The following is a 15,992-nucleotide window of genomic DNA, read 5'->3' as shown; positions in this document are numbered from 1 at the left end:
GATTTAATTGCATGACGACTTGAGTGTTCAACGCTTTACAGCTGACCTTTACAACACCACGATTATCAGCCCGAACACCAAGCAACGGGTAGCTGTGACGTAGATGGCCTGACCTTTACCACATCACTAACCGCAAACTTAAAACCTATTCCCTCCCAAAATGTGGCATGTCTATTTTTTGCTTTCCAGGCTCAAGTTTTTGCTTTCTTGTAACCGTTGAGTCTGGTTGGGCAAAAATCACACGGTAAATGTAAGTTCATGTGGAGAATTTTACACGAGAAAATGCGCTCGACACATACAAAATATAGATGGTGGCCCGACAAACGACAGGACACGTAACGCGGAGAAGATTTGCGAGAAAAGAAACACCGCTGGCGACAAACCAACGATCTGTTACCATAAATCATCGAAGCAGACAGGCGCAAAATCTTTAGTGCATGCGTTGGAAGGTTACATCGGGGTATTTTAGCGGCTTGAAGAGATGACTGTCCTCATATGACACGACGCTACCAATAGCACCAAGCTATATGCTGACACAAACGCGGTCTTTGTTTGAAACATAATAATGTGGCTGTTCTGTGGTTTACATCGCATTACACAGGGTGGGACTGCGCTGGCGGTAGATGAAAATATGAAGAGGTTTTCAAGCCGTTTGGCGACCAGAAGCAGGAAGCAATATAGGGGAACAGGGCGAGCCATCACACAAACAGGCGCGTTCAACACAGATACAACGTACACATACACATGAGGTGGGCAACAGTGAACTTTCAAAGCACCGAACTTTGTAAGTAGCCACTTGATTCGTCGCAAACACAACAATAAATGTCAGATCGCAGTCCATTGACGAGCGCGGGGGAATTTTGCTGGTCTAGCTTCCTTGAAAGTTACGGGAAGAGTTTATTGGCTTACAACAACCGAGGGAGGAACCACGCGCCACGACTCACAGTATATAGGCGAGTTTTGCTACTGTACAGTGTAACACGAACTTTTCTGCCAGCATTGCGATGATACGGGGAACACAAAACGATCGGTGCACTACTTTGGCAAACGGTACCGGCGGGTTTAGTATAAAAATAGTATTTTATGACGAAGCAGCGTGCAACGGCCGAGGGGCACACACGCCGAAATTGAACTATACATATGATGCAATGGCCAGACGACCTTTCGATAACCTCAAATGTCTACAAGGGAAATTGCGTCAGTCATTCAGGGGCACCTGCGTTCTTTGAAAAAAACTCTGAACAACTGCGTTAACTATATGGTGGAAAATAAATAGGTAAAGCGCTGGCCACCAGGCAAGGACTCTCGCCCTGAAATGCAACACTGACTGTGTGGTGGACGTTGCCATAGCAACGGGAATTGGGTTGTAAAGTTGTCATGAGGATGAAAATCGACGAGAATTTAGTTCCTTGGTCCAGCTTTGTTTTTAATGTTACGAGAAAGAGCTTCTTCTTCTAGGAGTGCTGATTCAAATACGTCAAGTTTAGCTGCAAAAAATAAGAAAATGATATACTTATGTAAAAGATAACAAAACAATTCAAAAACTGCATTTTAAATTTTTTTGGCGTAATTGGAAAAACATGAAATCGACGGTGGATTTTAGAACACCTCTGCAACGCACGTTAGTAATCCAATTAATGAGAGCAAAGGAGTGAGCATCGTGGCAGAGCGCCGGAAAAACCTGGCCAAGCGCATTATTTTCTATCTTTGAATGGCGTGATTGAAAATACATTGCCCGCCAAAGCATCGTGCCCACGGCCACAAAACCCCCCTAGGGAACCATTGACCTAAAATCTTAGACAGGGATGGTTTTATTTATAGTAAACGTACTGTTTTGTCTCCAAACGCTTGATCTAGGAAAAGATACCCACTTCTAATTGCGCAACGCTTAAATCGATTTAAGTCTTCAAAACCAATGCATCTTGAATGTTAAAATATTTTTTTACGATTAAATTGCAGAAAACAATTGTTTTGGTGTATTGTATAGCCTATATTTAAATATTGTAGAAAATAAAAATTTCGTCGTGATTTATATTTCCTACATTATCAAATCGTAAATCCAAGGGAAATAGGCAAAGACGTCAAATTTTGTGCGTATTTTCTGTCTAAAATGTGATTTTCAAGGTTTACATGTATTGAAATATTTGTTAACACAGCCATGTGCCACTAATGCAATCATGTCATCATCATTATTGTGTAATGCTATATTCACAAAAATCAGTGTGTATGGCGTTTTCTCAACAAACAGACAATAGCAACTTTCCACACTTTAAGCCTATCTTGTTACATCACCATCATTGAAGATGTGATTTCCTGATCAATGCGATGTAATATGTCCTACAGATAATGACATGAGTGAGTTTATCATAAGTTCTTACCTTTCAGTTCACCACGCAACTTCCTATACTCCTCGTCAGATGCCGCCAACTGTTCCTTGAGCTTCGCTACATAAGCTTCCGGATCGAAGTCAACGTCCTCTGTCATATTGAAGAGGTTGCTCGACGTCGTCACCGAATTGGTAAGCTGTGTGTTTGACTAATGTTAAAATCACAGGTACAAAGTACATACGAAATTTACCACAAAAACAAAACACGTTTAGGCTTTCTTGCGAATTTGAAATAACCTACTGGAAACAAAAGGCAGCATTCGAAGCAGTTTGATCACAAGGCCTATTTCGTATTACAAACTGATCAGAAACCGTTTTTTTTTTTTATACTTATGTGTTTTCGTAACTTTACTCAAAGTAAAACGTAGAGTCCCATGTTGATGTGGCTGAAAGTTTCTAAAGATTTGTGGGAGCATGAACATGTGCATTATGTCACAAAACCCAAAAAAGTTTCCCAAACACTGTGGACTACTCTCGGGCCAGGGGCAGTGGCGTAGGCAGACGAAAATTTTGGAAGGGGCCAAATAGTTTGCTGTCTAATACAACTTTTTGCTAATGCTCGGCGTAAGGCGTGCTTTTACCAAACACGTGACTTGCCATACTTTGGTTCGACCGTACAGCCAAACGCTTTTTTGATTTATTCCATGTCTACATAAATACAAAAAGCATGGATTTCAGCTTGCAATGTGGCGACAACAGTCATTTTTGTTAATTTATATATTTCTTTGATAGTTGAAAGAAGAAGCCACAATGATGAGGGACAAAACTGCACTAAATCAAAGTTTCTCAGTATACAACTTGAAAAATTTGGGAGGGGCCATGGTCCCTTTGGCCCCTCCCTGTCTACGCCACTGGCCAGGGGTAACCAAGACAAACAGCACCGTGTTTTAACTGTTAACCACTTTAACGTAAGCGAATATTTCCTCAATCTACTACTGGGTCCTAACTAGAGGGCTTTACAGATCTATTTAGTGCACTCATGTCATACAAATGCAACTGGTTACATTTTAGGGAAAATTAAATTATTTTAAAAAGAATAGTATGAAAATCAGCATTCTAGCAAAAACATCATAACCTAGTCAAAACCATTATGAGAAGAAACATATGGCAATCAATAATTGTCTGCGGACACTGAAAAACATAAGTGTGTTTCATCAATAAACCGTTGACTCGGCGACTTAAATCTGTGGCGGCTTGTTTCCACCCAGAGGGGAGGACTAGACTGCTACAACAGTCACATGGGGTTTGTGGTATTTGAAAGTGCCGAGTCGAGTTGTTATTATAGTTTCCAATACATGTGCGGTGTTGAAACAAATAGTACAGCTTATGTTTTCACGCCCAAGGTATTATAAGACGTGTCGGAGGCATTTGCTTTAGTTTGGCTATTGTCAAGAGGGTGTTTGTTTTGGATAAGTGTTTAGTTTGCACCAGTTGGGACCAAACATCAAAAACACTGCAATTTATTATACACAAAGCTAAAGTGGATTTTGTGTTGATTTGTGCGCGCAATCTGTAAGTGCGCGTTTAAAAAACGAAACAATCCCACAGTTTTCAAACATAGATGGAAAACGAGTTTAAAAATCATACAGAATCAGCAGGCAATTGTAGCAGGTTAATTTCGAAATGATTTGACCAATATCTGTGCCACAAATTAACTTGCATAGTGCATTGAAACTGAGGCATCTTATGACGTAACAATGCATCTAATAGTTTCTCTCATCACGCCATGCCACGCCTTGTGTTTGAATTAGAGTAACCTGAGGTTTTGGGTGCGGTGGTGTGAGTTTTCAAACGAGGTCATTCTATTGTGGGGAGAATACAGCAAACATCTCGACAGTTCTTGGTGTGCCAAAAGACAGCGTTCAACACAAATTAGCAACAGTTGGGACATCTGACCCGACTAGTTTGCGACAATCTGACAAATCGTTACCATTTTACACTTTGCGACCAAATCCTAAGCCACCAGGTGACGCCCTATATTAGGCAAAACTCGTTTCAAAAGAGTCATTTTCCACAACAGATGTAGTCAAAAACAAATTCTAATGCGGTATCATCAATCAGCGATGTGGTTTTGTAGAAAAGGGCGGTTCGGGCGTAGTTAAAACGACTTACCCCTTGGAGAAAGTTGCGGTGACATTCAACGGTTTCCTCTTCAATTTCTTGTAGACTGGTGACAGTTTGATGCACCTCATACATCTCACGTGACAATTCGTTCTCCTGCAGAAGTGATGGGCAAGTTCAATACTTTTTTAATGGTGTTAGCTATAGATTTAATATTTCCATTCAGCAGATATTTTAGTGTGTAATTATAGAATTTGCATACACCAACACCATTACACTTTCGTGTTTTTAGGTATATCACCAAATTCCAAATTAGTCTTTCCGTGAGCAATGACTATATCTCACATTAAGGTTTAAAATAGCATTGGAGCTATTATGGCGGCATAAAAAAGCGAAGTACTGAAATATTGGTCCCAGTGTATATATTTAACCTTCAAGACATTTTTTCTTGTGATTTTTGGATCTTCAAATCGCTAGTCAAATTACTTTAAATTGCTAGACTTTTTTATCAAAATGGTATCATATTAAACTCGACATGATATCTTTACAAGTAACCTAAACATGGCTAAGCCTCAACTGTGAATTTAAAAGTGCAGAAAAGGTATCACTTGTCACTTAAACATGTTTGTGTGTCTGCGTGTTCCTGGATGTCCTGTGTAAGCTTTATTGGGATTTGTTAACACATGTCATTGCCCATTCAACATCTGCTTATTAACAGATCTTATGTTTAGAAGTGCAGCAAAGCAAACACCGTTTGACTTTGCGACAGTTTTGGAAACTTCATAGAAAAAACTGAGAAATCAAGTTCATTGCGTAACATTTCATTGTCATCGTTTCAACAATCCACTTTTTTGTGTTGTTTTTATGCTTTTATGCAAAGTGCAATTAGATATACGATGGAAAACAGAGTTCTGGGATAGAGTTTAGAAGTGTTCACCGTTGTCGTTGTGACAACTTGCTATCATTTCATGAAGTAAACTAAGTTTCAAGTACTTACACACATGGAGCTGATCAACGCAAGGTCGCTGTTATTGGGCGAATGAATGCTAACGTGTTGTGGAGATTCGTCCAACCGTTCCAAGGGTCCACCAACAGCCGGTCGCTTCTTGAAAGGTTCGTCAGCTCCGTCGTCCACAGCAAGTTCCTTCACCCTGACAAAATAAAATAGTTTTTGTTGTTTACACAATTGACTTTTTTCATGTATGAAGAAGTAAATTATAACAGAAGCGTTACAAAGTTTTTGATCATGACTTTGCATGCACAACAATAAATTTTAATGGGTGATTCGTATAGATTTTTTATAGGGATTTTAGAGTATTCACGCTTAAGTATAAAACCCTCAGGGCCCAGTACTTAAATGGTTGTTTAAACTTAATTGTCACCTGTTCTCAAAACCAGCCAAAAAATAAAAATATCAAGACCGAATGTTAACAGTATATCCCTAAAAATAACATCCAACACTCATGTACAAACAGTTTCAAGCACAACAGCCAGCATCTTGCAATGCAAGTAACAACAACACACTGGTCGTGCGGTAGCGAAGGCAAGTCTTCCTCGAGCCAGTTTAAACAATTTCTTTCCTCGTCGGATCCAAGCGAACGTGTCAAGATGTCAAGATCAGCTTGGAGACTATAAGCGCCACGCAGATTTGCAAAGCAGTCAACCACACTGGATAACAATTCTACGTCGTCTTCGTTGCCGCTATAGTTGGACAAGCATGTGTCGCTATGGCTAGGAGCAAGGGATTTCTTCAGTGGGCTTATGGGGGCTTTAAAAGAACGGTCGCCTTCAGGGTTGGCTTTGGTGAGATTCGAACCACGAACGGATGAACGTGATTCAGAATGCGAGCGTTCTTTGCTTCCGCGGAGATGCGACGTCGCGGTTTTGGTAGATGAAGAAACCGAAAAGTCTTTTACTCTAAGGGTTTTACAAAGGCGCAACACGAAGGCAAGCGGAGACAATCAAGGTTGTCATGCAAGTTACCGGTTAAAGTTGAAGTTGATCCAGACGAGAGAAATGAATGCAAAAACACAAGGGACACTTTCAAAAGAGGGACGAAGTCCAGTAGACATTTAATGGCCATGTTCGTGACAGATAAACTTGTATTCAAATTTGCGAGCAAAAGGTTAGTATGTTTTTTCTTTTGTTTTCGTGATGAGAAACTGAGATATTTATGTGCAATGGTGAACCAGGCCTTTATTTGGCCACAGAACTGACTTTGGTCGCATAAATATATTTCGCTTTATAGACGTTTTGACTTGTTTAAATCAACCACATACAAAAGTTCACCTTTTCATTATTTGAACAATTTTTGTTTTCAACCTAGCGCAGTTGCGTCTCATAAATCTCGGTCCATGTCTCAGCGTTAGCAAATTAGTGTCAGCCAAATAACAGTACACATATACTAGGTTACCTGTCGGCGTATCTGAGTGTGTTAAGTGTGTGTTCACATGAAGTGATTCCGGGTGAGATGGTAGCAATCATACAAGTCCGCGATCTTTCCCCGATGAAGGAGTCGCGCAAAACCTGTGTGAGTTTGCTTGCTCTGAAGGGAAGATGTTGTTTGTTCTGACTCATCGCTCTGATGCATTCCTGTCATGGAAATATTTTGTATTTACTTTGGTGATGTTGTTTCTCGTGTAAGGAATGATGTACGCTGTATACAGTTTTAAAAGTACTGTCGTAAATTAGTAAAAGTGTATCAAAAACAGCGTTAACAGTAGCCATTTAATTAAGCAGGTCATATCCTTAAGCACAAAACCTTGGGAATATTTTTTGTGGTAACGGTTTTTGGCCTGACGCGAAATTTCGGTTCACTTACTTTGAGAGCTAGAAGACTTTTGTTGATTTCAGCACCTTCGACTCTGGTTTGACGATCAGCGCTCGTCGTATCGGCTCCTCTCTCGTTACCTGTCACAACACCACAAAGATCAAAACCCCCAAACACCCGAAAGCTCTCAATGGTGCGCATCGGAGTGTGTAAGTTGTTCATATAACACCGTTGTGGTTTCACTCATTCGAGACGGTATTTCGTTTAATGGCAACATAGCATAAAAAAGAATAAATGCTTTTGCAAAATTTCCCCCAGCTTGTAGGGAAATTCTGGGAGAATAATACGTGTAGACTAACTTGAAAGGACCTTATCAGTTTTGCTCGAATATATCTTGTTGTATCTAGGATAGCGTCATTTGGCCATTTACACTTAAAATGCTGCTCAGTATATTTCTCTGTCGGTGTTTGTCGTTTTTTAGTACAATTATTAAGCAAACGCAATGGTCTAACATAGGGAATTATCCGATTTGAAACTGTTTAAAACATTTTAAACACTACTTTTAAATGAATTTCTAGCACATTGATGTGCACTATTGCTATATTGAAAAATCGAATTTTGAGGTGTACCCTTATTCAAAAAGTACGAAACAGGATTTTCATAAACCGGTGTAAAAACACTTTCAACTGTGTTAACCATCTGCATGTTTGCCAGCCCGAAAATGCTATAAAAAAGTCCCAATGACTCCGCAAAATGTACCGGCTAAATCAATGAGAGAAAATTTCCCGTGCAGTTGTTGTCGGGGCCCACTTCTCCGCAAAATCAGCTGGAAGACTGCATGTGATCTTGAAGAATGTTGGTTTGCTGACGTAACACCAGATGTTCTGTTCAGCATAAGAGGAGATTTAAATTTGCTTGATTTCGCTCGTACTTCTTGGGGCTTATAAAACGGTGGTTTGTCATGAATAAAACATTACAAAATCCACATGCATATTTGGTTTCATTTAGGAAACAGGCGTCAATAAAGTATGAAATTTAACACAGCAATGTTTTTGACCATAAAAATAGCTTCTAAATCGGTAATTTTTAACACGAATGGTTTTATACACCTGTTGTAAATGCTCTCCAACAATGCCTTTAACTTTAATGCTTAAACATACATAAAGTGGAAATATTGGTGTTATGTCTCATAAGGTTATCATATTGATAAAATGGGACAATTTAACACGGCAGATAATTTACCTGCAACGTGTCCCTTCAGATATAAGTTGAAGAACATCTTCTATACATGTAACTCGGCGTTCCTGCAGACCCACAACCTGGACTTGTTGTTTGCCGTCTTCCAATACACGTAAACGACATTTCTTGTTTAGCAAATCGAAGACCTGAAAACAACAGTACAGTTTGTTACGATGTGTGAACAACATTGAACACAACAACATTGAATCAATTTGGTATCATAAATATAATTCCTGGAGCAATTGCAGTTTTAAGATTTTGCGTCTTTTAATGTTTTGAGACTATTGGCCCAGAAGGTTGTACACTCTTCATGCACTAAGTTAAACCAATATCATCTAAGAAAAAAAAACATTTTTACGCAACAGGCAAAGCACTCACGCAATTCAGAACACGGACAAACGCGTCCCTACCTTTAATGACAACATTTATTTTCACAGTAAATCAGTTTGTTTAGTGCCATTTATGGGCCCCATTACCAGAAGAATGGCTCGTCAAGGTCGGTACAATAGGATATTCTTTTACTATGTAATGTCAAAACCGTCAGTCTTTTACGCTAGAAATTAAAAAAAACCTAAAAGTTTTGGAAAAAAAATCATTTGTTGACGAAAACAACAACAGAAAGGAAGCGTTAAAGATCAATCATTTTTAGTTTTGATTAAAAAAATCTTTTGGGAGGAGTTTCAAACATAAGTTACGTTTTAGTATTTAAAAACAGCATAAACAACCGATTACCAGAAACTTTAAAATATGTATGACGTAACAAAACATTTACATCACCATCATAGCAACGTTGAACAGTTTACCACAACAATTGGCAGTGATGAGTTTGGGGCAATATCAGGTTTCAGCAAACCGGATTAAAGCTCAGACACAAAGGTGGGCTAACGGTTGTTGCACAACAATAGTGAATCACTGGATGTCTTGAACACATGGTCGTGGGAGAAAGTAAAACAACACAGCCTGAAACGTAAGAGTGAATGTAGATAGAATACCTTGCCACTGTAAATTTCGAAAAAGCTTGCGTATACATCAAGGTTGAGGTGTCGATAGGAAGGTTTTTGAAGTATTTGGAAAACATCTTGCGCTGCAAATAACATTTGGCCTTTTTATTTTGCTCAAAATATACATAATGAAGCTACAATATCCAAATCCTCCATGCCAACAGTAAAAAGAAATCAAACCTTATAACATAACAATGCGATAGTAGTTTATCATAGCATCAGGATTTACAGAAAACACAAATATATTTATAACAGTCACAGTAACAGACCTGCTAAAGCGTATATTCCTTTTCTTGTGTCTTGTGATTTTCCTGCTGTGAAATCACCACCCATTGTCTAAATCACAACATATCAAAAGCTTAAGTCCAATGAAATTGCTGTTTAAATTCCAACCAAGTTGATTGCAGTCTTCTTTAACTTACGTGAGTTTTTCCACTTCCAGTTTGACCATAAGCAAAGCAGGTAGCCATCCCTCCCTCAAAAATACATTCAACCAGAGGTCGAGCTGTATACCAGTACACCATTTCATTGGAACATGTTTCATCAAATGTATAATCAAATCGAAAGTTTTGATTCTCCAAGTATTTTGTCATGTCAACTTTCGTTTTGGGTTCACTCACCTAAGAGTAAAATTGTATTTATTATGAAGTGAAACTTCTCCTTTATAAGGATTTTCGCCACACTCTTGGTTTGTCACATTCATTTGATGAGATTTACAATCCACTAAAATTTAAATATAATGGCTGTGATATGGCATTCTCACCATTGCAACATTTTTATTTGGAATAGTTATAACATCAATCTCCTTTCTGGCCATTTCCTTTTTATTTACAGGTCGTTTTCGTACGCAAACACATATTCTGTGGTCTAATACAGGGTCAGCTGCTGTCAGTGGTTTCATGTCCAGGTTGGCCCTGTTAAAGGTAAAATAGATCCATAAAAAGTCCAATCAAACACTTTTTATGGTTCAAAAACACCCAAACAGTCACTGATCAATGTTGCACAGTGTGGAGTGTTGGTATATCCCAGGTTAATAATTCATAGACATTGAAGTGAAGTATAGCAGAGAAACTTTAAGTCATGGAAATTAACAATGTGAATGTTGTGGCTTCTGACAAAATGTACACATTTATTTGATCAGTGTTTAGCAAACATTGGATCAACTTGACTGATACTCCACAAAACAAAGGATTTTTTCCAGCGTTTACCCGACTTGCCAAAAAAGACAAAGTCAACATTAAGCTAAAGGCTGAAGTGAAAGTATTTGTAACAGGATTATGATCAATATAAACAGGGTTGCCATACCGTCCTTATTATGGGTCCCCTTCCCTGAAGGGGACACATATTGTTTTTGTCTATATTTTTTTTTCTTTTTTCTTTTTTTCTTTTTTTCTTTTTTTCTTTTTTCTTTTTTTCTTTTTTTCTTTCTAACGCAGATTTGTTCCCACGTTTTGGTCAAGAAAGAATGGTTCAAACTTTTTCAAATTTACACACATTAAAGATATTGGTCTAAAGATGGTCCATGTAAATTTTGACCCCGTTTGATCCCCCGGTTCACCCACAGCCCCCCAAAACGTGAAATTTTTAGCGCGGCTATTGTTCCCACGTTTTGGTCAAGAAAGAATGGTTGAAACTTTTTCAAATTTACACACATTGCAGATATTGGTCTAAAGATGGTCCATGTGAATTTTGACCCCGTATGACCCAGAGGTTCACCCATAGGCCCCCAAAACATAAATGTGTCTAACGCCCGTTTGGTCAAGAAAGACACTGTAGGCAGAAGTACCAAGAGAGTAACTCACTGGTTTACGACAGCGGGAGGGCTCAGCTTGACGTCGGACAGACGTTTTACGAGACGTCGTTTCAGTGATTAGAAGTTATGTCGTTTTATTAAGTGGTCACTCACATTTTCAGTTTTGGCGAAGGTTTTACACCTATGACGTGATTTAAACCTAATAACCGTGCTTCGGTTTTGTATTTGTCAAGAAAAACTTTGTTAATAAAAGTTAAGATGAAAAAATTAACTTGAGTTTTGCCAAATAAATGTTTTTTAAATGCTCGTTGTCAGGTTGGCTGCCGCATGATCACGGGTTACTTAAGGTCAACTAGTCGGTATTACAAACACAGCTTAGAACTTTCTTTATAACGTAGCGTTTTTTTTGACAATCAATTAAGGAGTCAATACTCAAGGCATGTATAAATTAGGCTTAACAGTATTGTTGAACACGAATGACGGCGTGCTATTGAAAACGGTGTCAAAAGGTCAAACAGTCGTTTGGCGTGTGCACCCTGAGAGGTTACTACTGGTCAATGGTACTCGTTTTGCGAAACAAAGTTAAATGAAAAACAATTTGTTATGTATACACTTGTAGCAAATTGCTTTTTAATTTAAAGTGTCTGTAACACAACTGTTACAGCTTTCTAAAAAAATTGTGTTCAAAACCCGACCTTGGAGGACTATATCTGGGTCAAAGCAAGAAATTAGATTTAAGTCTTTGTTACGTTTTTTTAATTTTGTAATTACATGACAATAATAGTGCAAAAAGAATACGAACAATTTTTTTTTATTGTTGGGTTAATGCTTTCTAAAAATTTGTCCTTAAGAATGTAAAAATCACCGCAACATTTGTTTACTGTAAATCCGCACAAACGCGCGTGTGGGGACCCATCAGTTTTTGTTTACAAAAACAATCATATGTGTAGATCAAATGATGTGTATAGTTAATTGGTAAATATCGTATAGAATATATAAAATGGAAGTATATCAGAAAGCCACTCTTCTAGTTTCTAAGATTTTTCCTTATTTTGAAGGACAATGTCTTAGAAAAATGTACTGTCCTTATTTCTAAGAAATATCCTTCTTTTTGACTTACGTCCTTATTTTGTCTTATTTTTTAACAAACACAAGTCAAATCCCTGCTACAAGTAAAAGTAAACCTAGACCTATGCTGTTGTGAGATGCACGAAGTATTTTTAACAAACAAGGAGTTGCTGAAACAAATTGTTTCTGGCCAAAAATTCGCATGTAATATGTCATGGTTCGTATCAATGCAAAGATTTGTCCAAAAATGTTTGTTTCGTTTGGCAAGAAAATCTAATTTTTCAGCTGTACTTATTTAATGGTTCACGTCGATAGCAACCCTGAATATAAACCATCACATTTTCACAAACTAAGACATGTGAAACTGTTTGAAACATAATTGGTTTCAAATGAAACTTGAATAATTCTTAAAAATTTCTTGATTGAGATAAAATCAAAAAAGATTATATTACAGTGTTACCTTTGTTTGTTTTGGTAATTTAAATACTTCAAAGTTTAATCTATACTTCCCAACCATACAAGATATTTACCTGCTTACAAGTTACAACTGGTGTTTAAAATTACCTGAATTCTTTGATCATTATTGCAAATTCCCAGTTGGCATTATTAGGATCGAAATACTGCTGCCGTCGCTCACGCTCAATAACTTGTGCTGCTCTCCGTTCCTCTCTGTTCCTCCTCAGTTTTTCCACCTCATCAACTACTGTTGATTTTCTCCCCCCTAAAACACAATTTCCCCAAATGTTGAAACTCATAATGTTGCCAACCAACACTTTGTAGCAGTTTTATAAAAATATACATTATTTAAAAACTTATTTTAAAATTTAAAAACAATTGTTACGTGGTGGAGCCTTAGGTGGGGGCATCACAGATCCATTGCCATTCACTGCAACTGCATTATTGTTGTTGGGGCCAATCTCAGGCTTAAATTCTCCTCTATGCAAAGGCCTTGATGAGTTTGGTGGGTTTGCTTCAACCTTTGGTACACGTTTATAGTAAGGTGAAGGAGATGGACTACGATTTTCCTTTTGTTGATTTCGCAGGTTCATCGGAGGTTGGATTGTCCGTCGACTTCGTGCATCAGTTTTCTAGAAAATTTTAAGTGTTAGATCATTTCAGCATAAATTAAATGGTGAAGTTAAAAAATGAAACAATACACAGCAAACCAATAATTTTCAGTTTTGCAAACAAGAAGTGTTTGAAAAACATCTTTCAATTGTCACATAACAATTACGCAAAATTTGCTTGATTGTGCATTAAATATAGCAAGTCAATCACTTTTGTCACAAAGCAGTTATAAAAGGGTTTTGACATTAGGTAACTCCACTACTTGTCCAGAAGAATGGTGTTAAATTCTAAATTATAAAACACTTTTGGAAAACAGTTGACCTATTGAAGATATTTGTTGGTGCATTGTGTCACAAAAGCACATTGTGTAGACAGAAGCCAGTGCCACTACAGGCACCAACTTTAAGAAGACTTAACAGGCACTTGAAAAGTTCTCTACCTAATTGCTTCACAACTACCATATCCTCCATGCCACCAGTAAAAAGAAACCAAAGCATTTGTGAAAAGACAGGGACAGTGACAAATTCTACCCAAACACACCATTATTATTTTTTCAGAAAAAATTTCTCCATTGAAAAACAAAAAGTAATCAACATATATACTGCCATAGATATTAAAAGCAACATACTTAAATCAGATATTTAAGCAAAAACTCAAGGCAGTAATTGAATTCCAATTTAGAACTTGCATGTCACTACATACAAGGATAAGATTGTCTAATAGTTAGATTGAAAACTTGATTAGCACTATTTGTATCTTTTTTTAATTGTATTGTTTTAAATCAACAGGACCACATAGTACAATTTCATACCAATCAGGGCAGCTCCCAAATTATAAATTTTGCAGCGTATTGGACTGCAAGAAAATTAACTTCCATGAAAAATCATAATGATTAGTGTACAACAATTGCCTGAATAAAATGTTCGATCTTAACCTTAGCTTTGACTTTTCTGAATGATCGATAAGACCTGGTTTCCTAAAAAAATGGTAAAAACAACAGACAGTTTAAGCTCTTGTTTAAATGCAGTGTAAATATTTACAACTTTACAAGTTCAAGTATTAATATACCCGTGATGGAGGACGGTCTTGTGTTTGCTTGCCACTGCTTGGTGCTACTTCAGGATTTAATTCGAAAACCATCTCCAAAGACACCTGGATAAATTCATTATTATTAAATAATCTTACAAATGGAGTACTGTAAAAAACATATTTTTTTAGTTTACAAACACAAAATATTATTTGAATATCATGTTTTATTAGTTCGGGGTCATTTACAATGCAGCAGGCAAAATCAAAATGAGGTCCCAATGAAGTTTATTTCCTTATTGATGTTTAATTTCTGTTCCATTTTTTGGGCTGTGTTGTAAACAAACCCTAATTTTTCAGAAACCAGTCTGTAAACATTAACATATGTTTACCTCCTTTCCTTTTGTTTCATCATCTTCAAACCATTCAACTGTAACACTTGCAGTATCACGCTGTAGTTCAGTCACAATGGCTTTGTGGACACGACCTATACAAACAAAAATAGGTTATGCTTGAAAACAACAAAAATACAAATATGTCCAGCATACCATTGCTTCTTCGTATGTTGACACTGGTCCCTTTCACCAATCCACCAAAGTTTACACTCATTTTTAAAAAATATAATTTGAAAGAAAAACATTTAATAGAAAAAGATTCTAAAAATAAAAGTTCTTGTTACATGGTATCTACTGGAAATATTGGCAATCATTTTGGTTTTAGGGACTTTATCATTTGTTTCCTATACAATACCAATCAATCTACAGATTAAACTAAAGTGTTTTACACCATTTAAATAAATTTAATATACTATATTTAAATATCAAAAATAATATACGTAGTTTTCAAATTGAGATGAGTATATATTGCTTCGTGAAAGAAAACATAGTGACATATTAGGACTAAAACAACCACCAAGCTGGAAATTACTGTGTGACATTAAAACACTATGGAGAACACAACAGTAAAGGGTACAATTGGTTGATAATAGCTAAACACGCTGCATAGCTACACCTTGTAACCGTAAATATGATCTTTTGTGTTTAGCAGCTTTGCAGACAAACAACTGTACACATGATATTAATAGTAAAAATCGAATTTCTGTTATCATATTTTGTGCTATGTCACCGTTTATATCCTTTTATTAGAGCATCTTTTTATGGTCAATGTGAGATTTTTGCACTTTATCTCACCTTGTGCACCATGTACAGCACACAGTACAAAACGCTTGTGTGTTCAAACAAGATGCGTTTAATACACATTACTGATGGCAAAAATTGCTACAATTAATCGTGATAAATAAACACGCATAAGATATGTCTCGTAATTTGGTAAAAAAACAACTTACATCAGCTCGCAACCAACGATCGAGTAAACTTTTGGAAAAACAAAGCTTTTGAATTTTTCAATGACATAGAAATCATCCAACGCATACCGCAACCAATAAAGCGCCATCTTTTAGAACTGCTGTTTGCAAATCTATCTCAACGAATGTTAATTGTTAACCTTTCCGGCAACATTTTTATTCTAAAACAGATAAAACAAAAAACATTTATATTTCATTACGATATCAAGCACCACAAACACCACTGGGAGTGGGACGTTGGCGGAACCAGGGGCTCT

General features: G+C 37.1%; 1 protein-coding gene across 1 annotated transcript; it reads right to left on the bottom strand.

Moving 5' to 3' along the window:
* Nucleotides 1-251: 251 nt before the first annotated feature.
* Nucleotides 252-15,059, bottom strand: LOC145222650 (kinesin-like protein KIF2A). Its single transcript, XM_080088820.1, has 17 exons — nucleotides 14,921-15,059; nucleotides 14,765-14,859; nucleotides 14,415-14,498; nucleotides 13,120-13,366; nucleotides 12,843-12,999; nucleotides 10,221-10,371; nucleotides 9,880-10,077; nucleotides 9,727-9,793; nucleotides 9,449-9,540; nucleotides 8,460-8,602; nucleotides 7,977-8,101; nucleotides 7,269-7,357; nucleotides 6,861-7,039; nucleotides 5,445-5,598; nucleotides 4,499-4,603; nucleotides 2,379-2,523; nucleotides 252-1,487 (listed from the first exon to the last, which is right to left on the bottom strand). Exons 1-17 carry the CDS (start codon nucleotides 14,979-14,981, stop codon nucleotides 1,402-1,404), a joined length of 2,178 nt encoding a protein of 725 aa, XP_079944946.1. The 5' UTR covers nucleotides 14,982-15,059; the 3' UTR covers nucleotides 252-1,401.
* Between the last annotated feature and the right edge of the window lie 933 nt (nucleotides 15,060-15,992).

Source organism: Phallusia mammillata, chromosome 4, assembly GCF_965637545.1.
Source record: "Phallusia mammillata chromosome 4, kaPhaMamm4.hap1.1, whole genome shotgun sequence".
Lineage (NCBI taxonomy): Eukaryota > Metazoa > Chordata > Ascidiacea > Phlebobranchia > Ascidiidae > Phallusia > Phallusia mammillata.
The sequence above is the reverse complement of the archived record's forward strand: the minus strand, read 5'-3'. Positions and strand labels throughout refer to the sequence as shown.